We start from the raw sequence: 25392 nt of genomic DNA on the forward strand, positions 1-25392 counted from the left end.
TGGCCACGATGCTGAAATAAAAGCCACCACAAAGCACACTTTCCAATCCAACTTTATACATCTATCCATCCAATATGACATCAAGAAATCAACTAACGACCCTTATGCATTCCCTTAGTGACTGTCTTGTGTGTGCCTTTGCCTATCCTACTGATGTCACGCAGTGCTACCCCAGTGGTTGCAGAATGGCTGATGGAAGGCTGCTGACTTAAGTAGGGAAGACTGCAGATGGCCTTGCAGGTTGACCTTGAGGAGCTGGTGGCTTGGTCACTCTCCTCTCCCTGTTCTTAGTCAACCACTGGAAAGGCAGGCTGCATTTCTTGGGTGAGTGAAATGAGAAAAGCACAAGAGTAGCATTATGGTGAGGAGAGGGCAGGAAAGCAAGAGGTGCATGCGAGAAGGAGGATAACATACGAGGATACCAGCATCTTGTATCCTTTAAGTCCCGCCACTGGCCAATGGCTCAGCTATGCCCCTGCCAAGAATGGTCAGCACCATCTCCTCCAAGTGGGTGAGGTGAAGCTAGGAATGTGAGGTGTGCCTCATGTTTGGTACAGATTGTTGGTATACGAGTGATGGGGGGTCGCGATTCGTGCATTAAGCAATGTGTGAGGCTGGTGGTGCAGTTGGTAGGAGACGGCTTTTGAAGATGCATTCACTGACCTTGACCAGTGGTCTGAGGTCATGACGATTCTTTGGACACTGGAGCCAGGTCATGGGGGTGACACTGCCAACAGTGACGGCCTCGGTGATCTAGCCCCACATCCTTCATTCTGGAGGGCAGAGGACCTCTCTTGCAGTGTTGATCCCCTGCACAAAGCTAGAGTGCGAGACCCTGGGTGCCCTTCCCTGGCGTGCTGAGCCATTTGTGTTTGTGCTGACGTACTTTACCCATTTTTTTTTTTTTTTTTTTAGGTGCAGAAGGCAATTCAGCTTTAAGAGCCGGAGACTCCCATTTGGGAATTCTTTTTAATGTTATTTTTTTTTCAGAAGGCAGTTGAGCTCTAAGGACTAAAAGCTGCCTATTTTTGAATGATTTAAATTTTTTTCATTTTAGGAGGCAGTTCCCCTTTAAGGTACCATACTGCTTTCTAAAATGACAGCCTTGCTTTAAGGGAAAGCAGTTCTTGCTGCAATCACGCTACATTGGGCCTCCTGATGAGACTACCGCCACGAAAACTGGTCTTGCACAGTGAGTTTAGAGTTGCGCTTGTAATTGCGCTTGTAATGTATGTACCTTTAAGGGGAGAACTACTTTTTACAGCTCCTGTATACTGTAGTACCGGCAGTGACCACACCTGTATATAAACCCTGAGTAGTGATCTGTACAATTAGTTCTAGAGTAACCCTCATTCAGTAAACACCTGTTGATCGTTCCCTGCAGTCTCTTGTCTAATTATTGAAGGACACAACATCAAGATACACGGATCTAACATTGGCGACGAGCAGATTCAAACCTACCTGCAACTCTGCATCACCTCCCAGGGATTCGCTCCTGGAGAACAGTGGAAGAAGGCCGAGTCCAGAAGCACGGGCGTCGACCACGGGAAACCCCCCAGTCATCCAGCGGAGATTTGAGCATCGCAGGGGAGGCTGTCAAGAGTCAGGCTTGGCTTTCCAGTCACGGTGGTCCAGCGAAACGGGCTGGCAACAGGTACTGCGCAGACCCTTCCCGGACAGCGGCGGCTAGAGCCGACCGACGGCACAGAAAAAGGCCGAGCAGCGTCGACGGGGGAGAGAGAGAGGGTAGAGCGCACAGGGTGCAGCCGGTGTTCAGGACCGAGCGGCGTCAACGGGGGAGAGGGGCGAGAGAGAGCAGAGCGCAGCCGGTGTTCAAGGGCTGAGCAGCGTCAACGGGGGAGAGAGGCGTGCAGGAAAACGCGCAGAGCGCAGCCGGTGTTCAAGGGCCGAGCAGAGTCAGTGGGGAAGAAAGGAAAGCGCGGGAGACGCCATTTTAAGCCGCAGCGGGGAAGAAAGGAAAGCGCGGGAGACGCCATTTTAAGCCAGTCTAACCACACCCAAAAATGCCAAAGAGTGGCAGTATCACAGCGTTCGACAATGAAGTCAAAGATTGGACGACATATGTCGAACGCATAGAAGTATACTGCAAGGCGAATGAAGTGCCAGATGACAAGAAAGCGCTGGTATTGTTGAATTCAATGGGTGCAAAAACGTATGGCTTACTACGAAACCTAGTAACCCCAGAGAAGCCAGTGGAAAAGGATTTTGAAAACAGTGTCAATCCTACAGGACCACTTAAACCCCACACCGCTGCTGATAGCAGAAAGATTTAAGTTTCACAAAAGGAACCAGCATAAAGATGAAAGTAATGCTGAGTATTTAATGGAACTGCGCAAGCTATCGAAACACTGCCAGTTTGGAACGGGACTAGCAGATACTTTAAGGGACAAGTTTGTGTGTGGGCTTCAAAGTGAAGGAACTCAGAAACGGCTTCTATCAGAAAAGGATCTTAGGCTGGACAAGGCTTTCAGCATTGCAGTATCAGACGAAGCAGCAGCACGGGGCGCAGCAGAGATACAACGGAGACCGCAAGAATATGGCACAAATGAAATGTCATACGGAACAGTGAAGTGCTATCGCTGCAGCAGAACAACACATGACCATAATGATTGCTGGTTCAAGGACAAAGTGTGCAGACAGTGTGGAAAAGTAGGACACATAGCAAGAGTCTGCAGGTCGGGAAAGAAAACCAGCAGCAAAAAATCTCCACAGGAGAAGTACAAGAAGGTACATAAGGTGACGGAGAGTAGTTCAGACGAACAGAAAAGTGATACAGGATCCGGAAGCAAGGAGCTGGGTTGTCTGAAACTACATAATGTGATCAAAACGGAGGATCACCAAACTATCTGGGTCACGCTCAAGATAGCAGGAGTCCAAGTGAAAATGGAATTGGACACAGGATCAGCCCTAACAGTCATAAACCGAAGGGACTACAAGCAGCTATTCTCACATATACCCTTGAGAGATACAAAGATTGTCTTGAAGACGTACATGGGGCAAAAAGTCTACCCCAAAGGAAAAAGGGTGAACGTTATATATAACGGCAAGGAAACACCAAAAATGGACCTATATGTATTGCCAGATGGAGGACCACCACTACTAAGACGTGAATGGATCCGGAAGATACAGCTAGATTGGCATTCCATACAAGCACTGACTAGATGCCAAAAAGGATGATGACGTCACACCGTGTGACAACTGTCAAAAATGCTAACTGACACACAAGAAGTGTTCCAGCAGGGACTCGGAACACTAAAAGGCATAACAGCGACGATCAAAATAGAGGAAAATGGAAGCCCAAAGTTTTTTTAAGACCAGACCGGTACCTTATGCGATCCGCCCAGCCGTCGAAGCAGAGCTGGAAGGTTTGGAACGTTCAGGAGTACTGTCCAAAGTGGACTGGAGCGAGTGGGCTACACCCATCGTTCCTGTAATGAAGAGGTCGTTGAGTAATACGCCTGGGGAACCAAAGAAGGTTCGCATCTGTGGGGACTTTAAGGTGACAGTGAACCCAGTCCTTCACACTGTACAATATCCGCTTCCGCGGATTGAAGATATTTTCGCCTCACTATCGAGAGGGAAACGCTTCACTAAGATTGATCTGGCCCAGGCGTACCTGCAAATGGAGGTAGAAGAAGCCTCGAAACAGTACCTCACGATCAACACTCATAAAGGTCTCTACCAATACAACCGGCTGGTGTTCGGGGTAGCATCAGCTCCGGCTATTTGGCAAAGGGCAATGGAACAAGTCCTGCAAGGGATTCCAGGGACCCAGTGTTATTTGGACGACATCCTGGTCACGGGCGAAAATGACAGTGATCACCTCGCCAACCTGGAGCAGGTGCTCACTAGATTGAAGGAATATGGGCTCCGAGCTAATCGCCACAAATGCGAGTTTTTCCAGAAGCAGATCTCGTATTGTGGCCACGTTATTGATAAAGAGGGGTCACATAAGTCCCCTGAAAAGATTGAGGCAGTAGTCAAGGCTCCAGCACCGGAAAATGTGTCACAACTGAGGTCGTTCCTCGGGCTGGTGAACTACTACCATAAGTTCTTGCCGAATTTGTCTACCGTACTACACCCACTGAACACCCTACTGCAAACGGGGGTACCATGGAAGTGGAGTGACGAATGTAAACGAGCTTTCCAGAAGAGCAAAGCATTGATCACATCAAAAGAGGTGTTGGCTCATTTCAACCCAGCACTACCAATTCGGTTGGCGTGTGATGCATCACCCTATGGCATTGGAGCGGTGCTGTCGCACAAATTCCCGGACGGCTCAGAGAGGCCAGTAGCCTTTGCGTCTCGGTCACTAACCTCAGCCGAGCGTAACTACGCCCAGATTGACAGGGAGTCCCTCAGCCTAGTGTGGGGAGTGAAAAAGTTCAATCACGATCTGCACGGGCAGAAGTTCACCTTGCTGACTGACCACCAACCACTTGTCTCCATCTTTAATCCAAAGAAGGGCATTCCGGTGATGACTGCACAACGGCTACAAAGATAGTCCCTTTTTCTAGGGGCGCACCAATATGAAATCGAGTATAAGGGCACGAAACAGCATGGAAACGCTGATGGGCTATCACGCCTGCCACTGCCTACTGCGGAGGAAGCACCAGCAGTGGATCCTGTCGAAATATTTCATTCAACTATAATTGAATGCTTGCCAGTAACTAATGCTGGTATAGAGAAGGAGACCCGAAATGACCCGACACTGTCTCGGGTATATGATTTGACGGTGAAGGGATGGCCAGCATATGGCGACTCACTGTTGCCAGCATTCTCATCCAGAAGAGAACAGCTGTCAGTATGCCAGGGGACCTTGATGTGTGGATCCTGAGTGGTAATTCCACCCAAGTTAAGGGAGAGAGTGCTCAATGAGCTTCACGAAGGTCATCTGGGAGGGGTGAAAATGAAAAGCCTTGCTAGGGCTTGTGTGGTGGCCGGGGATCGATCAGCAAATCGAGGACCTGACAAAGAGCTGCTCAGGATGCCAGAAGGTCCAAAATGCACCACATGCCCCTCTACACCCATGGGAGTGGCCCTCATCTCCATGGCAACGGGTGCATATTGATTTTGCTGGTCTATTCATGGACTCAATGTTTTTAATAGCCGTGGATGCACACTCGAAATGGCCTGAGGTGATCAAAATGTCCTCCACCACCACGGAGAAAACTATTGCAGTCCTACGGACCATTTTTGCCAGGAACGGCTTGCCAGAGCAGATTTGCTCTGATAACGGACCGCAGTTTGTGTCCGAAGAGTTTCGAAGATTTATGTAAAGGAATGGGGTAAGGCATTACACATCCACCCCGTATCATCCAGCCACAAATGGATTGGCTGAGAGGTTCGTACAAACCTTTAAAAAAGCAGTAAGGGCCATGTGCGATGACGACATTCCACTGCAGCATAAGGTGGACAATTTCCTGTTAGCCTACAGAAATGCGACACATGCAGTCACCAACCAAGCCCCGGCCATGATGTTCTTTAACCGAAGGTTGAGATCTCGTCTGGATTTGCTCAGACCAAATGTACGAAGAGATGTTGAGAATAAGCAATTCCAGCACATCAATGAGAAGCCGACAAGGAGCTTCAATGTAGGGCAACCAGTCTTGGCCCGCGACTACCGAACAGAGAAATGGCAACCAGGAACGATATGCACACGGCAGGGGCCACTAATGTACACAGTAGATGTTGGGGAGAACATTGTGAGACGCCATGCTGACTAGATCCTAGAGTCACAGGAACGAGTCAACCCCATGTCTCGCCCATACGTACCTGGTGATGAACCCGACGTACAGGTAGCATCTACCCCAGAAACAGTAGCATCGGAAGCGGATGAACCAACCGACGACAGGGGGCCAGAATCGCCTCCGCACCAAGAGCAAGACACTCGGGAAAGGCGCTATCCAGAAAGGATCAGGAAGCCTCCCCAAAGACTGAATTTATAAATAGACTATTTTCAGCTAATGTTGCATGTTAAAAGTGTTAATTGTAATTAGTTTGATATTTAATTGTTAAATGAGTGTTATGGACTGTTAATCTAAAAGGGGAGGAATTGTAATGTATGTATCTTTAAGGGGAGAACTACTTTTTATACTGTAGTACCGGCAGTGACCACACCTGTATATAAACCCTGAGTAGTGATCTGTATAGTTAGTTCTAGAGTAACCCTCATTCAGTAAACACCTGTTGATCGTTCCCTGCAGTCTCTTGTCTAATTATTGAAGGACACAACATCAAGATACACGGATCTAACAGCGCTAATGTTAATTAGGAAGAAGCACCAATATATAAGTGCTGCCATTGTTATTGATTTCGGAAGCCGTTAACTGCGGCCCACGGTGCCACCGGCAGGTTTCCAGTGCTCTTGAATTTCTAGGCCAAAGTTTTTATTCAATCACGGTCTATTTTGACCTTTGGAGTGCGCGACCAGTGGAGGGTGCTGGTCAACTGCCCTACGTTCAGCATCGGAGGCCCCCCATCCCCATGTTGAGGCACCGGCCCTCGCTTAAATCTGGCAGGTGAGCTGCAGGGCGGAAAACAGACATGTGACACCCTGAAGTGTTACACTTTTGTGTTGTGACCCTTCTGTGGTGCCCATGTTTTCAGATGTGATGCCTATATAGGAACTCCGGAATAGGAGTAGGCCATTCAACCCCTTGAGCCTGTTATGTCATTCAGCCCCAGGGCTGATAAGAACATAAGAAATAGGAGCAGGAGTAGGCCAATCGGCCCCTCGAGCCTGCTCCGCCATTCAATAAGATCATGGCTGATCTGATCCTAACCGCCAATCTACTATCACAGAACCATCTCCTGAATCTAACAGAATTAGACACACGAAATAGGAGCAGGATCAGGCTACACGGCCCCTGGGCCCACTCCGCTACCCACAGGGCCATGACCGATCCGAACCTAGACTCATGTCCAAATTCCTGCCCGCTCCCCGTAACCCTTAATTCCCTTTACTTCTAGGAAACTGTCTATTTCTGTTTTAAATTTATGTAATGATGTAGCTTCTACAGCTTTTTGGGGCAGCATATTCCATGGACCTACCACCCTCATGAGGAGGAACTACTTCACTCACTCAGTTTTGAAAGAGCAGCCCCTTATTCTAAGACTATGCCCCCTAGTTCTAGTTTCACCCATCATCGGGAACATCCTCCCCGCATCCACCCGATCCAACCCCTTCACAATCTTATATGTTTCAATAAGATCGCCTCTCATTCTTCTGAACTCCAATGAGTAGAGTCCCAATCTACTCAACCTCTCCTCATATGTCCATCCCCTCATCCCCGGGATTAACCGAGTGAACCTTCTTTGTACTGACTCGAGAGCAAGTATGTCTTTTCTTAAGTATGGACACCAAAACTGTACGCAGTATTCCAGGTGCGGTCTCACCAATACCTTGTACAACTGAAGCAATACCTCCCTATTTTTATATTCTATCCCTCTAGCAATGAAAGCCAACATTCCATTGGCCTTCTTAATCACTTGCTGCACCTGCGTACTAAACTTTTGAGTTTCGTGCACCAGGACCCCCAGATCCCTTTGTACTTCAGTACTTTCCAGTTTCTTGCCATTAAGATAATAACTTGCTCTACGATTTTTCCTGCCAAAGTGCATAACCTCACACTTTCCAGGATTGTATTCCATCTGCCAAATCTCTGCCCACTTACTTAGCCTGTCTATGTCCCCTTGCAGGTTTTTTATGTCCTCCTCACTCACTACTTTCCCTCCCATCTTAGTATCATCTGCAAACTTTGATATGTTACACTCGGTCCCCTCCTCCAAATAGTTAATATAGATTGTAAAGAGTTGGGGACCCAGCACTGACCCCTGCGGAACACCACTAGTTACTGATTGCCAGTCTGAGAATGAACCATTTATCCCAACTCTCTGCCTTCTGTTAGATAGCCAATCCTCTATCCATGCCAGAATATTACCCCCAATCCCGTGATTTTTTATCTTAAGCAATAATCTTTTGTGTGGCACCTTGTCAAATGCCTTTTGGAAGTCTAAATACACTACGTCCACTGGTTCCCCTTTATCCACCCTATGTGTTACTTCCTCAAAGAACTCCAGCAAATTTGTCAAACATGACTTCCCCTTCATAAAACCATGCTGACTTTGTCCTATTAAATTATGTTTATCCAAATGTCCTGTTACTGTCTCCTTAATAATGGACTCCAAAATTTTACCTACCACAGATGTTAGGCTAACCGGTCTATAGTTTCCAGCCTTCTGTCTACTGCCCTTTTTAAATAAGGGTGTTACATTAGCAGTTTTCCAGTCTGCCGGGACCTTTGCCGAGTCCAGGGAGCTTTGGAAAATTATTACCAATGCATCCACAATCCCTACCGCCACTTCCCTCAAGACCCTAGGATGTAAGCCATCAGGTCCAGGTGATTTATCCGCCTCGAGTCCCATTATTTTACCGAGTACCACTTCCTTAGTGATTTTGATCATGTTTAGCTCCTCCCCCCCTATAGCCCCCTGTTTGTCCAGTGTTGGGATATTCTTAGTGTCCTCTACTGTAAAGACTGATACAAAATATTCATTCAGTGTTTTTGCCATCTCCATATTTCCCACCATTAATTTCCCGGTCTCATCCTCTAAGGGACCAACATTTACTTTAGCCACCCTTTTTCTTTTTATATAACTATAAAAACTCTTACTATCTGTTTTTATATTTTTTGCTAATTTACTTTCATAATCTATCTTCCCTTTCTTAATCAATCTTTTTGTTATTTTTTGCTGTCTTTTAAAGTTTTCCCAATCCTCTATCCTCCCACTAGATTTGGCTACCTTATATGCCCTTGTTTTTAGTCGAATACTATCCTTAATTTCTTTACTTAGCCACGGATGGCTGTCTTTTCTTTTACACCCTTTTCTTCTCAGTGGAATATATATTTTTTGGAAGTTGTAAAATAACGGCAGCACGGTGGCATAATGGCTAGCACTGTTGCCTCACAGCGCCAGGGACCCGGGTTCGAATCCGGCCTCGGGCGACTGTCTGTGTGGAGTTTGCACATTCTCCCCGTGTTTGCGTGGGTTTACTCCGGGTGCTCCGGTTTCCTCCCACAGTCCAAAGATGTGCAGGTTAGGTTGATTGGCCATGATAAATTGACCCTCAGTGTTAGGGGGATTAAATACGTGGGGTTACGGGGATAGGGTGGGATATGTGTTGGTGTAGGGGTTACGGGGATCGGGTGGGATATGTGTCGGTGCAGGCTCGATGGGCCGAAATGGCCTCTATCTGCACTGTGGGGTTTCTGTGATTCTGTGAACTCCTTAAATGTACACCACTGATCATGTATCGTCTTACCCTTTAATCTATTTTCCCAATCCACTCTACTCAATTCCGCTCTCATACCTTCATAGTCTCCTTTATTCAAGCTTAGCACGTTTGTTTGAGATCCAACCTTCTCACCCTCTAATTGAATATGGAATTCAACCATTGGAACTCATTCCAAGGGGATCCTTTACTAGGACATTTTTAATTAATCCTGTCTCGTTACACAGGACCAGATCTAAGGTTGCTTGCCCCCTGGTCGGTTCAGTTACATACTGCTCAAGAAACCCATCCCTAATACACTCAATGAACTCATCCTCAAGGCAGCCCTGCCCAATTTGATTTGTCCAATTAATATGATAGTTAAAATCCCCCATAATTATAGATGTTCCCTTATTACAAGTCTCAACTATTTCCTGATTGATACTCCGTCCAACAGAGTTGCAACTGTTCGGAGGCCTATAGACTACGCCCACTAGTGTTTTTTCCCCCTTATTATTCCTTATCTCCACCCAAACTGTTTCACTATCCTGATCTTTTGACCCAATATCATTTCTCTGTATTACAGTGATTCCTTCCTTTATTAACATAGCTACCCCACCTCCCCTTCCTTCCTGCCTGTCCTTCCTGATCGTTAAATAACCTGGTATGTTTAATTCCCAGGCATTGTCACCCTGCAGCCATGTTTCTGTAATGGCCACAAGATCATACCCATATGTAGTTATTTGTGCCATTACCTCGTCTATTTTGTTACGAATGCTACGTACATTCAGATAGAGAACTTTCAAATATGTTTTGTGACACTTAGTTCCTGCTTTTGCCCTTTTTATTACTTTACCTTTTACTCCATACCTTCTGCCCCTTCCTGACACGCTCTGGTTTTTAATTTCCCCACTGCTACCCAAGTCTATGACCTTCTCTGTTGTCATTTTTATTATTTGCTCTCTAGGAACCTCCCCCCCACTAGTTAGTTTAAAGCCCTCTCTACAGCCCTAGTTATATGATTCGCCAGGACTCTAGTCCCAGCACTGGCCAAGTGAAGCCCGTCCCAACGGAACAGCTCCATCCTGCCCCAGTACTGGTGCCAGTGTCCCAGGAAGCAAAACCCATTTCTCCCACACCAGTCTTTGAGCCACGCATTTAACTCTCTAATTTTACTTGTCCTAGCCAAATTCGCTCGTGGCTCAGGTAATAATCTCAACTCCATTTATCCGCCTTTGCTCCATATCCCTTGATACGCTTACCCAACAAACATCTACTAATCTCAGTCTTGAAAATTTGAATTGACTCCCAGCATCCACAGCCTTATGGGGGAGACAGTTCCAGATTTCCACTATCCTTTGTATGAAAACGCACTTCCTGATTTTACTCTTCAATGGCCTCGCTCTTATTTTTAAATTGTGCCCCCCGGTCCTGGATTCCTCCACCAGAGGAAATAGTTTCTCTCTCTCTACACTATTGAATCCCTTAATCATTTTAATCAACTCAATTAGATCACCCCTCAACCTTCTAAAAGGGAATACAAACTAATTCTAGCCTCATAATTTAACACTTTAAGCCCCGGTATCATTCTGGTGGATCTGCACCACCCCCTCTCCAAGGCCAATATATCCTACTTGACATGCGGTGCTCAAAACAGAATCCAGTACCCCAGATGGGGTCTAACCAAAGCTCTGTACAACTGTAGCATCAATTCCTCACGTCTGTATTCCAATCCCCCGGAGAGGAAGGCTAACATTTTAATAGCCTTTTTGGTTACTTTCTGTCCTTGTGCACTAGCTTTTAGCGATTTGTGTACATGGACACCTAAATGCTTTTAGTAATTTTTTTAAGGCATGATGTGACAGGGCCACACTAGACGTGTGTGTGTGTGTGTGCGTGTGTGCGTGCGTGTATGAGAGAATATGTGTGTGAGCGAGTGTCTATGCATGTGTGAGATTGTGAGTGCGAGTGCGAGTGCGAATGCGATTATCCTGTGTTGTGTGCATGTGTTTTTTCACCAAAAATGTGGTAAAGTCAACAATAATGTTTTTGGTGCAGTGTCTGAATGAGGCCACACAGCAGGTGTATCACTGGAATGTCAGTGCTGAGCGTTTCGAAGCCTGAAGGCAGAAAAACAAACACACCGTACAAAACAAACACGGACATATGGAACTGCTTTGAGGGCCCGAGAAAGAGAGAGAAATAAAGGGGGGGGGGGGAGAAAGAGAGACTGTGGCCTAGAAATTCGATAAGGCCCGAAAACGGGCAGTGTCAAGAGCCAGCGCTATTTGCCTGCGCCCGTTGAAAGTGGTGCTGGCAGCACACAAGATTCGTGCTGCCTGCTGATTATAATGATTGGAGCGCTGGTCTCAGCGCTAAACGCGCTTCTGATTGGCTTAGCTTAGCGCTCAACAGGTGGGCCAACAACGGGTGCAGCCTAATGGCCAGTAATGTTTGGCCGAGGCTCGCTCCACTACTTAAAAGGGGAGGTGCTTTGTTGTCAGTCAGCCTGAAGCCATGGCACAACAACCCAGAGAGCAAGAAGGTTTTCAGATGCTCACAACTTGCACACACTGAAAGCTATTTCAACTATGGCAGGCACATCACCCAAAACACATTGCACTACACTCATTGACACACTTCCCTTTCTCATGCAGGCAAAGGTGGCTCATAACCGCCGGGACCAATCCCAAATGGCCAAACCATTGTACAGACCCAATTCGAGGAGTCCACACTCGACATCATTGGAGGGGCAGTGACCGAAGCCCATGGCAACGGACGAAGTTGAAGCTGTTGCTGACAATGACGGTATTGGACATTCCTAATCCTCCTTCTTGCATCCCACTTCCCCCTCATCCCATAATCTCTTCTCACTTACATGCTGCTGATGGTGTATGCACGGATATCGTGCTTTCTTCCCCCCACCCCTCCACTCACCACAACCTGACTCTTGTGCCTTTCTGCTTTCAGATACCAAAGAACTGCCAGCAGGCCAGCCTGCCCCTCATGCTGTGGAAGAGAGTGAAAGAGAAGACATACTGTCACTCCATCGGACACTCGCAGACACCAGCTCAGAAACTGGCACTGCGGGGATTGTAGGGGGTAGTATAGAGGCAGGATCTGCACATAGTGAGGCACCGAGCACGAGTGGGTTGCAGCAAGACCTGGGGAAAGGGTAGTTCGGGGGCCAGCTCGCGCACGAGTTCTGCTGCACAGGACTCGGATGATGACCTCGATGGGGCGGCCTTCAGAAGAAGGGTGATGGCCATCACACCGAAATGCTAGGTGCAATGACAAGCCTGCCAGAGAGCCTGCTGTCAGTGTCAAGGTGCATGGAGGGAGTTCGGCTCCAACATTGGACGGGGCTTTGCGCAGAGCTTGGAGCCCAGGATTTCTAGGATGGTAATGAACAACTCCAGGAGAGATCTTGTCAACCCAGCCATGATGCTGCATGTGATGGGCGATGTTGCGGCTTCCATTGAAGCACAGGCGGAAGCGACCCAATGTCTCACTGCTACAGTGGAAGCTCAGACTGCTCTCCTGCAGGCTCAGCTTGATGCCACCCAACTCAGATTGCTGCCACCGTGCCTGGGTTTACGAGTGTCGGAAAGGGCTTGCAAGGTGTCACAGCAGTTCAGCAATCTGTCCTCCAACAGATTATTAGGAATCCTGAGGTGCCGCCCCGGGGGAGTGGCAGTGGGTCTGTGGAGCAAGAACCTGCTGTCCCCTCTCAGGATGACAGCATTCCTGCTCCCAACGACTGGTCCTCACCAGTGCCCTTGCCGCTGCCCATCAGCCAGCCAGCCCAGACTGCTGCCGCCTATGCAGAGGTGGTGCAGGCTATAGCCAGGGCTTCTAGGCCCACAGCTGGTCGAGGTCGTCCTGCAAGGCCATCTGTAGTCTCTCCCCCACGGAAACTCAGTAGCCTTCCACCAGCCATACTGCAGCCACTGGGGGAGCACTAGAGTAGGAGCACTGGAGCAGGAAAAGGCACCAAGGGATTGCACAAGGGTGATTAGTTCATATTGTAATGTTGATTGAATTGTGATAAATTTATTAATTTTATTTGGAATATTCATTTGTGGTGGCTCTCATTTCAGCTTTGTGCCCAGGAGGACGCTGTGATATTCTGTGACAGAGGGATGGTATGATGGGGAAGTGGTGAGCAACAGAGGTCTGGGGTTTCATTCACTGGAATCGGAGCCTGATGAGGCCTTCACGGACAGCCTGTCCGGAACGGGGAAGCTGCTGCCTTCCTCCTCTTCCTGGGGTGGTCCCGCAATCCCTGGTGCAAGGGTTGCACCCTCATGATGGCCAAGTTGTGAAGCATGCAGCAGACCATCACGAAATGGGACACCCGCTCTGGCAAGTACTGGAGGGCTCCAGAGCGGTCAAGGCAGTGGAACCGTTGCTTGAGCACCCCGCTGCTCTGCTCAATGATGTTCATGGCTCTCATTTATAGGAGTGCTGGGCAGGAGTGGTGGGGTTGCGGAGGGGAGTCATGAGCTAGGTGCAGCATGGTTAGCCCTCGTCTCCGAGCAGCCACCCTCGGGTTTGATGTGGTGGCTGGAAGAGTGCTGGCACACCGGACTGGAGCAGGATGAAGGCATCATGACTGCTGCCAGGATAGCGGGCATTGACCACAGTGGGCGTGGTCGCACAACAACTGCTCATTAAGCGAGTGGAAGCCATTGCAGTTACAGAACATCCTGCAAAGCCACACGGGTGCAGTCGATGGCACCCTGCACCACGGGGAAGCCCGCTATCCTGGCAAAACCACTTGCACGCTCGTTCTGCTTCTCTCTCTCCTGGTGTAGAATGCCTCTGTGACCTCCCGCATGCAGTGATGGATGGCCAACTGGGAGATGTTAGCTATGTCTCCTGCTGCAGACTGGAAGGATCCGCTGGCGAAGAAATTGAGGGCCACGGTGACCTTGAGGGCTACGGGAAGAGCCATGTTTGCCGTGCCCCGAGGCTGCAGGTCTGGTTGCAGGAGGTGGCAGAGATCTGTGACCACCTCCTTGGTGAGAGCCTCCTAATACAATGCTCCTCGCTTAAGTGGAGGTAGGAGAAGTGCTCTCGGAAGACCCTAGGTGGGTAAGGCCTCCTGTTGAGAGCCGTCCTGGCCCCCCTCCTCCTCCTCCTCCTCCATCTACGCACATCTTCGCCTCTTCTTTACTGTTTCCGTTCCCTCTCCCGAAGATACTCAAACACGAGGCAAACTGCAAGTGGAGCCCCCATGACTGTGAGCAAGTGTTGCGAGCAGAAGCCTTTAAATAAAAATGAAGGTGTTCTCCAACACTCCCCGTCACCTTAGGAACTTGAAACAAGTTTAGAAAGCTGTAAAGAGTTACAGAAAGTTACACAGAGCCAGTCAAACTCCTTTTCACGGGGCTCCCGCAAGGCGCAGGCCACTCCCGTGGTAAAGCCGCGGAGACAGCTTTGTAGCGACTGTGTGGCCGCGCATTCCAGTGTTGCCAACTGCACCCTAGATGTATGAACCGGCCTGCTGAGCTGGTGACGGGTCTTCCCACGGGCAGTTGGCTCCTGTGGATGCAGCCATGTTGAGGAGTAGATAGCTCCTCCTGTCAATGAGACAGATCCAAAACGGTGGGTCTCCATCGGAGCTAGAAATTTCACTCTTCCTTTAAAAAGAGCTAACTATTTTCTATAAATGTGGTTTTTAAAAAAAAAGACACATGGGGATGATACTTTAAACAAATCATGTCCCCCCCCTCAGCGTTTCCTTCCCCTCGGCAGCAGGGGGCGATATTACCTGCAACAGCAGCTTGTTACCATCGTAGTCTTCCGTTTGCCACCTCACATCACTGATTGGGCTGCAGGGATTGGGCAGGAGTGGGACGAGGTGTCCAATGTTGTGAACTCTGAACTCGAGCACGGCCGATTCAGTGGGAGTGGGGCACTGACCCTTTGGGAGCCTCTTCAGCGAGAGCTGAATATCAACGTCCATGTTGGAATAAACAGTGAAGAACACAAAGTCCGGCTTCCGCTTAGATGCCTCTCTTCTCAGGATCAGCTGGTACATCCTGACCGTGTCCACAAAGTTGTCAAAGCTGCAGTAAATGGTGAAGCGGATAATTTCTTTCCCATAGTGCACCTGTCTGACGGCCCAGAGGGCCGCGTGATTGGCCAGAGTGAAGAAGTCCTGGTTCCTGGGCATGTAAGGGAGAATCCTGCCCTTGACACGCTCGGTGTGGTGATATTGCCACGGGGGATGGAGGAAGCGCTCGTGGAGCTGAGAGATCTGTTGTCCGCATTCTTCGTGGACGAAGATGATCACGGCCAGTGCCGGCTGGACTGCGATGCTGCCACTGCCGGTCCTCAGTGACTGCGAGGAGCCGCGCTCAGAGGCGATGAAGAGCCGCAGGTTGGGGTTAATCCAGGTTATTAGGCTGTCGACTGCACTCTGCAGGGCTGCTGAGTTTCCTGGGTTGGTGATGATGTGCATGGTGACCAGGAAGGGATCAGGCACATCCTCCAAGGACAGCTCACCTGCACACGGGGAAAGGGCGAGAAGAGAAAAACATTTGGGTTATTGTCACCACAGAATCTTACAGCACAGAAGGCGGCCATTTGGCTCTTTGAAAGAGCAATCCAATTAATCCCACTCCACTGCTCTTTCTCCATAGCCCTGCAAATTTCTCCTTTTCAACTATATATTCAATTATTTTATGAAAGTTACTATTGAATTTGCTTCCACCACCCTTTCAGGCAGTGCATTCCAGATCACAACAACTTGCTGCGTAAAAATAATTCTCTTCATCTCCCCTCTGGTTCTTTTGCCAATTATCTTAAATCGGTACCCTCTGGTTTGTGTGCTCAAGTCTCTGGAGCAATCGGAAAAGCAATCACTCACACTAGCTGGATTGGGCCAGAAATTCGGGTCCAAATGCGTGAGTACGGTCTGGGTACTCACGCATCTGGCCGGTGGAAATGCCGGCGTTCAGCATGCACAGTGCATGCGGGGAACGCCGGCATTTCCAGTCCTCTGAACGAAGGGGTTCAGAGGCACAGCGCGTGCGACTGCACAGGCAGCGCTTGCGCAGTGAACTTCGTCGATTTCATTCATGGATTCAGTGAGGGTAAGTCCTTACAAGTTACACTTGAAAAAAGCATGTGTAAAGTTGTTCCAAGGCTGCGGAGGAAGATATATTTTATCGTGGAGCTTCTGAAAGGCAATATTTGTGTTTGGGAAAGGGAGGGAAGTTATTTTAAGAAATTTTAAGTAAGTTTTAAAGTTTAAATTTTTTTTTTTTTTTTTTTTTTTTTTTTTTTTTAAACGGGTTTTCAGAACGGTAGTTAGAAGGAGCAATTGTGGCTGTGTGAATGGAATGTGAAAATGAGTGTTCTAAAATGAGTAATGTAACATTTCCAGCACTTTTAAGAAAGAAACTTTTCATCAGTAATAAGTAATTATGTATGTATGTCCGCATATATTCCTTTACGTATATGTATGTATGTTTTATATTCCTTTACTTATGTGTATGAATGTATGTTTTTAATTATGATTTTCCAATAAGTTACTTTCTCTGAAAGTCATAATTAAATAATACATTCATACACATAAGTAAAGGAATATATACATAACACGCAAAGGAATATATACAGACATACATACTTTCAGAAGCTCCACGATAAGAAATATCTTCCTCCGCAGCCTCTGGAGCAACTGTACCCATGCTTTTTTCATGTGTAAGTTGTAAGGACTTGACCTCACTGAAAGCATGAATGAAAGCGGCGAATTTTACTGCGCACGCGCTGCCTGTGCAGTCGCACGCGTTCTGCCTCTGAACCCCTTCGTTCAGAGGACAGGAAATGCTGGTTTTCCCCACATGCACTGTGCATGCTGAAAACCGGCATTTCCTCCGGCCAGACGCGTAAGTACCCCGACCGTACTCGCGCATTTGGAAGGGAATTACTGGGCCAACATTTTACATGTCAATAAAATGAAAAATTTAACAATTGCACGATTTGCCCCCTCGCATCTGCGACTGAGGGTCCAAGGAGGTGCATTGCGCAAGAGGTCATCGTCGTACGTATCCTCACACTGTTCCCTTTCGGGAACTGTATGAAGTGGTGGAAGGATTTATGGCCGTGATTAACGCTCATTCCGTGACCGTAACCATCTTTGAACCAGCCATTAGGGTGGTTAGTCCTGTGGCGTGAGGGTTTTACGGGCTCCCACAACCCATCTGAGGGGGGGGGGGGGGCACCCACACCCACGGACGCAAGTATCCCGCTGGATGTCCACCCAGAATTTATAGTTGGAGCTCCGACTCCACTTGCCGGGACTGTCTGGAGTGGGGTTCGAAACCCTACTCCTTCTGGCCCAGCGGCGGGGATGCTTACTGCTACGCAAAAGGCCCACTCCGCACAAAAGGTGACACCCATACGTTTCCTGCGCCTTTTCCCTCCCCGTGACTGGAGCCCTATGCTGCCACTTGAAAGACCAAGCTATCATCTGCCCTTTTTGCGGCGCCTTTGACTTCTCATTACCAATGATGAGCAGGCGCTGCGCCTCCACCTCCTTGAGGAGATTGCTGAGGTCATCATCAGTTCAATTGTGAGTTCTTTTAATGCCGTGAATTGTGCTCATTCCAGCCATTTCACTTTGCTAATCGGATTGGGCCTTTGCCATAGCGGTAGGATCCCTGCCGCTGGGCCAGATCAGGGTAGGGTTTCGAACCCCGCTCCAGACAGTCCCGGCAAGTGGAGTCGGAGCTCCGACTCTAAATTCTGGGTTGACATCCAGTGGGATATTTGCGTCCGTGGGTGTGGGTGGCCCCCCCTCCTTGTATAGCTTGTGGGAGCCCGTAAAACCCTCCCGCCATAGGACTAACCGCCCTAATGGCTGGTTCAAAGATGGTTACGGTCACGGAATGAGCGTTAATCATGGCCATAAATCCTTCCACCACTTCATACAGTTCCCCAAAGGGAACAGTGTGAAGACACGTATGACGATGACATTGCTAAATAAATAAATGGAATTAAAAAAATTCTTTTAGGGCTTTTAAAAGTCTTTAAATTGCTTTAATTCTGTTTAAAACTACTTCAGATTCTTCAAAATAATGTAAACGTTTTTAAAAGTTTGTAAAAGTTACCAAAATCTTCAAAAAACTTCCAAAAACCTATTTAAACTGCTGCTTTGCATGTAAAAATGCTTAGCAGCTTGGCAGAAACATTGGGGGCGTGTCCTGTTAAACTGAGACCTCAAGGGGCGTGTCTCAGTTGCACAGCGCGCTACAGGCTTCGCGCTGGCTGCACTGCTGGGCGGCGTGACGTCATACGCTGCCCGGGATTATTCTTTTTCAAAATCGAATTCCAGGCGTCCCTGGAGGTGAACGGCAGGCGCGTCGGGTAAGTGCATATCGGGGCCTTGCACGCGCGGCAAGCCCCCGATCTGAATTTCTGGCCCAATAAAATGTGTCTGATGGGGAGAACACTGAGAAGCAAGAGCAGGAAGAATGGCACACAAGGGGTTAAAATCTGGTCACATCAGGTGAAATCCAGCCATAAAAGTTAGTAAACAAGAAAGACCTGAAAATTCACTTGTGTCTTTGCCATTTTTGAGTTAACAAACTTTCTCGCAAGACTGGAATAAATTCTGTATCCCATAATTTCTGATTCGGTATCTATACTATATACAAGGTTCACAATAGCAATATAGGGTTGATTCAGCATAGAAATACACAGAAGTTACAAAACGTAAACATGGCATTCTACCCACTAGTCCATGTTCACCCTTCACACGAGCAAATAGTCCCAGTCCCATTTACCCGCCCTGTTCCAATATCACTTTATCTCCTTTTCCTTCATCCACCTATTCAAACTAATCTTGAATGTTGACATATTTCCTGCCTCAACCACTAACCCTGGAAATAAATTCTGCAGCCTTACAACTCTGTGGAAAGAAGTTTCTCCTGCCCTCTGTTCTAAATCTCTTCTATTTAATCTTGTATCCACGGCCCCTCATTCTTGACCCCTCAACTACTGTAAACAGTCTACTTCTATCTACCCTGTCCCATCCTTTTAAACACGTCTAACATATCGCCCCGTGATCTGCATTGTTCTAACACAAAAGGCCTCAATTTTTCTAGTCTATCTTTGTATTTGTATTTCACTTAACAGAAGAGTGGGTGAGAGAACCGGGGTTATAGTTGTTAACCCCATATCTGACAGGTGCATGGTTTGGGAGGCTCTGGGCTGGGATTGCCCTTATAATTCTGTTGTAGGGGTACAACATTTCATTTGCTGTGAAACCCATCACAGTAGTATTCTACAGTTGGTACATGTTATTGTATTGTTGGATAGTTTAGTAGGCAGAGTGCTAGTCTAGATTTTCCAGTACATGTTATTTTAGCACTCGTAACCCATTTAAACTAGCTAGGCAGTATTAGAATATTGGAAAATCTATGCCATTGTACCCTCGAGTCAGGCTGGACTTTTCCACCTATTCATAGTCAATGGGGAAAAATCTAGTCAGAAGGTCATGGGTTCAAGTTCCACTCTTGGGACTTGAGCGCAAAATCTCAGTACCGCACTGAAATCTACTTCAGTACAGTACTGAGGGAGAGCTGCACTGTCAGAGATGCTGTCTTTCAGCTAAAACGTTGAACCGAGACTTCGTCTGCCCTCTCAGGTGGATGTACAAGATCCCTTGATAATATTTGAAGAGCAGGGGAGTTCTCCCCAGTGTCCTGGCCAATATTTATCCCTCAACCAACATCACTAAAACAGTATATATGGTCATTTGTTTCATTGCAGTTTGTGGGAGCTTGCTGTGCGTAAACTGACTTGCCACGTTTCCTACATTACAACAGTGACTACACTTCAAAAATACTTAATTAGCTGTGAAACCCTTTGGGACATCCTGAGGTCATGAAAGGCACTAAATAAATGCAAGTCTTTCTTTATCATATCCTGCAATCTTCCACTCAAATACTGCCAAGATCCTCAGAGACACATCCGAGAGCAGATCTTCACCTTCACCGCCTGGGTGGTATTCTGGCGGAGCGGAATGTCTGCTTGTTATAGAACCAATGTCCCCTGTAATTTTTTTTTGTGCGTGGTCCCTTTAACTGACTGCGCGGCCCATTCAAATTTTCACACGTGAGGTTTCTTCCGCATATAGGCTGGTGAGCGGCACCACCAGACCGCTGTGCAACTGCGCAGCTTAGCGGGAACATTGCATAGAACCTGTTTGATTTCCATCCCATTGAAATCATTGATAATCAGACAGATTCTATAATGGGCGGGTGATGTGCCAACGCCGGTTTTTATTTGAAGGTGAAAATCTACATCGTGTCATAGAGCTACAATTTCAATCCAGCTAGTGTGAATGATTGCTTATCCCAGTGCTCCAGAGACTTGAGCACATAATCTAGGCTAACACTCAAGTGCAGTACTGAGGGAGTTTTGCTCGGTTGGTGGTGCCGTCTTTCAGATGAGACATTAAAACGAGACCTCGTCTGCCCTCTCAGGTAAATGTGAAGGATCCCATGGTGCTATTGGAAGCAGAGCAGCGAGTTCTCCCAGTATAGCGAATCTCTCTCCCGGTATACTGAATAACACCACTAAAAAAGAGACGATCTGGTCACTTATCTATTGAGGGACATTGCTGTGATCTGGTAATTTAATTCTACCAAAAAAAGTGACCAGACACAAACATCTTAGAATTATAGAATGGTTACAGCACAGAAGGCGGCCATTTGGCCAGTCAAGCCCGTGCCGGCTCCCTCAAGAACACTTCAGTTAGTCCCACTCCCTCGCCCTCTCCCCGTAGTCCTGCAAATGTTTTTCCTTCAGGCACTTATCCGATTCCCTTTTGAAAGCCACGATGGAATTTGCCTCCACTTTCAGGCAGTGCATTCCAGATCATAACCATTCGCTGCGTAAAAAGGTTTTTCTCATTTCGCCTTTGGTTCTTCTGCTAATCACTTTAAATCTGGTTCTCGACCCTTCCGCCAATGGGAACAGTTTCTCTCTATCTATTCTGTCTAGACCCCTCATGATTTTGAACACCTCTATCAAATCTCCTCTCAACCTTCTCTGCTCTAAGGAAAACAACCCCAGCTTCTCCAGTCTATCCATGTAACTGAAATCCCTCATCCCTCGAACCATTCTCGTAAATCTTTTCTGCACCTTCTCGAAGGCCTTCACATCCTTCCTAAAGTGTAGTGCCCAGAATTGGACACAATACTCCAGTTGAGGCCGAACCAGTGTTTTATAAAGGTGCATCATAACTTCCTTGCTTTTGTACTCTATGCCGCTATTTATGAAGCCCAGGATCCCGTATGCTTTTTTAACCACTTTCTCAACCTGCCCTGCCACTTTCAACGATTGGTGCACATATACCCCCAGGTCTCTCTGTTCATGCACCCCCTTTAGGATTGTACCATTTAGTTTATATTGCCTCTCCTCGTTCTTCCTACCAAAATGTATCACTTCGCACTTTTCTGCGTTAAATTTCATTTGCCACGTGTCCGCCCATTTCACCAGCCTGTCCACGTCCTCTTGAAGCCTATCACTATCCTCCTCACTGTTCACTATACTTCCAAGTTTTGTGTCATCTGCAAATTTTGAAATTGTGCCCTGTACACCCAAGTCCAAGTCATTAATATATATTAAGAAAAATAGTGGTCCTACTCTCTGTTTCCTGCCACTTAGCCAATTTCGTATCCATGCTGCCACTGTCCCTTTTATTCCATGGGCTTCAGCTTTGCTGGCAAGCCGATTATGTGGCACTTTATCAAACGCCTTTTGGAAGTCCATGTACACGACGTCAACTGCATTGCCCTCATCAACCCTCTTTGTTATCTCATTAAAAAACTCAATCAAGTTAGTTAAACACGATTTGCCTTTAATAAATCCATGCTGGCTTTCCTTAATTAATCCACACCTGTCCAAGTGACTGTTAATTTTGTCCCGGATTATTGTTTCTAAAAGCTTCCCCACTACCAAGGTTAAACTGACTGGCCTGTAGTTGCTGGGTTTATTCCTTACACCCTTTTTGAACAAGGGTGTAACATTTGCAATTCTCCAGTCCTCTGGCACCACCCCCGCATCTAAGGAGGATTGGAAGATTATGGCCAGTACCTCTGCAATTTCCACCTTTACCTCCCTCAACATCCTAGGATACATTCCAACTGGTCCTGGTGACTTATGTACTTTAAGTACAGCCAGCCTTTCTAGTACCTCCTCTATCAATTTTTATCCCATCCAGTATCTCAACTACCTCCTCTTTCACTTTGGCAGCATCTTTTTCCTTGGTAAAGACAGACGCAAATACTTTTTTAGTACCTCAGCCATCTGTGCGTAGGTCTCCATTTTGGTCCCTAATCGGCCCCACCCCGCCTCTTACTACTCGTTTACTATTTACATGCCTATAGAAGATTTTTGGATTCCCTTTTATGTTAGCTGCCAATCTACTCTCATACTCTCTCTTTGCCCCTCTTACTTCCTTTTTCACTTCCCCTCTGAACTTTCTTTATTCAGCCTGGTTCTTGTTTGTATTCTCAATCTGATATCTGTCATAAGCCCTCTTTTTCTGCTTCATCTTACTCTCGATCTCTTTCGTCATCATCTTACTCTCGATCTCTTTCGTCATCCAGTGAGCTCTGACTTTGGTTGTGTTTTACCTTTCTCCCTCGTGGGAATGTACCTCGATCATACCCGAACCATCTCTTTAAAGGTAGCCCTTTGTTCGATTACATTTTTGCCTGCCAATCTTTGATTCCAATTTACCAGGAAGGCCAATTTCTCAACCCACTGAAATTGGCCTTCCTCCAATTAAGTATTTTTACTCTAGATTGCTCCCGGTCCTTTAGCTAATCTAAACCTTCTGATACTATGATCACTGTTCCCTAAATGTTCCCCTTTTGACACTTGTTCCACTTGACCCACCTCATTCCCCAGAACCAGATCCAGCAATGCCTCCATCCTCGTTGGGCCAGAAACGTACTGATTAAGAAAGTTCTCCTGAACACACTTCAGAAATTCTTCCCCCTCTCTGCCCTTTACACTATTACTATCTCAGTCTATATTAGGATAGTTGAAGTCCACCATTATCACAACTCTATTGTTCTTGCATCTCTCTCGAATTTCCCAGTAAATTTGCTCCTCTGTATCCTTCCCACTAGTTGGCAGCCTGTAGAATACGCCTAGTAGTGTAATGGCACCTCTATTGTTTCTCAACTCTAACCAAATAGATTCTGTCCTTGACCCCTCCAGGACATCCTCTCTCTCCAGCACTAATATTTTCCTTAAATCAATACTGCCACCCCACCTCCTTCCTTTCCTTCCCCATCTTTCCTGAACAACTTATATCCAGGAATATTTTGTATCCAATCCCGCCCTTTTCCGAGCCAGGTCTCCATTATCACCATGACATCATATTCCCATGTGTATTTGTGCCTGCAGCTCACCAACCTTATTTATCACGATTCGTGCATTTACACATATGCCCTGTAAACCTATCTTAGACCTTCTTGTATTCTCTCTTCATCTGACCCCACCTAATACCATACTATTTCTTACTCTAGTGCTATCTGTCTCTCCCAATCCTTTGTGCACCTCATTTCTCCTTTCTAATGCCACATCCTGGGGCCCACCCCCCTGCCAAATTAGTTTAAACCCTCCACAAAAGCACTAGCAAATCCCCCCACGACGACATTGGTCCCGGCTCTGCTGAGCTGCAACCCATCCGGCCTGTACAGGTCCCACCTCCCCCAGAACCAGTCCCACCTTCCAGGAGAATTATCACTGGGTCAGTCTGAAAGGCTGGGAATTCTTGCTGGCAGCAGTTCTTTTTAAAGGATTTTCTTCCCTCCAGTCTTTTGCCCCCAAGCTCCCTCCACTCCTGATGATCCAGACTCACGTCGGGGAGGGGGGGGGTTAGGTCTTTTTTGGGTGTCAGCAGCTCCTCAGTATGGCCCCCGAGAGCCATTCTCTGTGCGAAGGATTAATTTTAAGACTGCGCTACTAGTGGGAATGTGGGTGTCGCTGGCAATGCCGGCATTTATTGTCCATCCCTAGAGATACAACTGAATGGCTTGCGAGGACATTAAGAGTCAACCACATAGTGTGGGACTGGAGTCACGTATGGGCCAGACCAGGTAGGGACGGCAGGTTTCCTTCCCTAAAAAGGACATTAGTGAACCAGTTGGGTTTTTACGACAATCCGACAGCTTTGTGGTCACTTTTAGATACCAGCTTTATATTTACAGATGTTTTAAATTGAATTCAAATTCTCAAACTACCGTGGTGGGATTTGAACTCTCGTTCTCTGGATCATTAGTCCAGGCCTCTGGATTACTAGTCCAGTAGCATAACCATGATACTACCGTACTGGTCTGCGAAGCAGCCAATCAATGGGGCACATTGGTATAACTCAGTTCTCGAGTGCCAGCAGACCGAGGCAGCTATTGCAGAAGAGCCCAATGGAGTTACGATACAGATCAGTCATGATCTAATTGAATGGCAGAACAGGCTCGAGTAGGTGAATGGCCTACTCCTGTTCCTATAAGCGGTAGGGCCTATATCAACTTGAGATCGATGCGCATTGAGGGAAATAAGGATTTGAGCTTTTATATCCGACCCCCAAGGCTCCCTGGCGTTCACCTGTAGAACCTGCCTGATGGCAATGGAATGAAAGCTGGGTGGTTTCTGCCAGGGGCAGAAAAACCGCTCCGCCATATTACTGCGCAGGCAGTGATGGTGAAGATTTACCCCGTGTATGTTTTGTCAGAGATCACAAAGTCTATTTTACTGTCATGAGTATCGACAAAATAACGATGGGATCAACACTTTCACAAGATAGGTACATTCCCCGGAGTCAGGTGGGTACATGTGGGCAGAGGCAGCATTCAAACTTAATTCGAGTAACTATAAAGTACAATGTGGTCTTTAAGAATGCTTCCCCCCCCCCCCCCCCACCCTACCATTTCTGAACAGGTTTTCCATTCAGAACAAACAAGCAAGCCAGTCTAGCCCCCTGCCTGAATGACCTGCCCATCTGTGTGTCTGGGAATCTGAACATGATTGTTGAAGAACACTCCCCGCATTCTTCTTTCACGTTG

At 47.3% G+C, this 25392-nt stretch overlaps 1 protein-coding gene across 1 annotated transcript in view; it reads right to left on the reverse strand.

Moving 5' to 3' along the window:
* Nucleotides 1-25392, reverse strand: part of fam124a (family with sequence similarity 124 member A) — a 59681-nt gene that overhangs the window by 12728 nt on the left and 21561 nt on the right. The window contains exon 3 of the mRNA XM_086006390.1: nt 15072-15808. Coding sequence (XP_085862516.1) covers nt 15072-15808 — 737 coding nt within the window. The remainder of the gene's footprint in view (nt 1-15071; nt 15809-25392) is intronic.

The sequence above is a fragment of the Somniosus microcephalus genome, chromosome 14, assembly GCF_052327205.1.
Source record: "Somniosus microcephalus isolate GS21.2 chromosome 14, FLI_Smic_1.0, whole genome shotgun sequence".
NCBI lineage: Eukaryota > Metazoa > Chordata > Chondrichthyes > Squaliformes > Somniosidae > Somniosus > Somniosus microcephalus.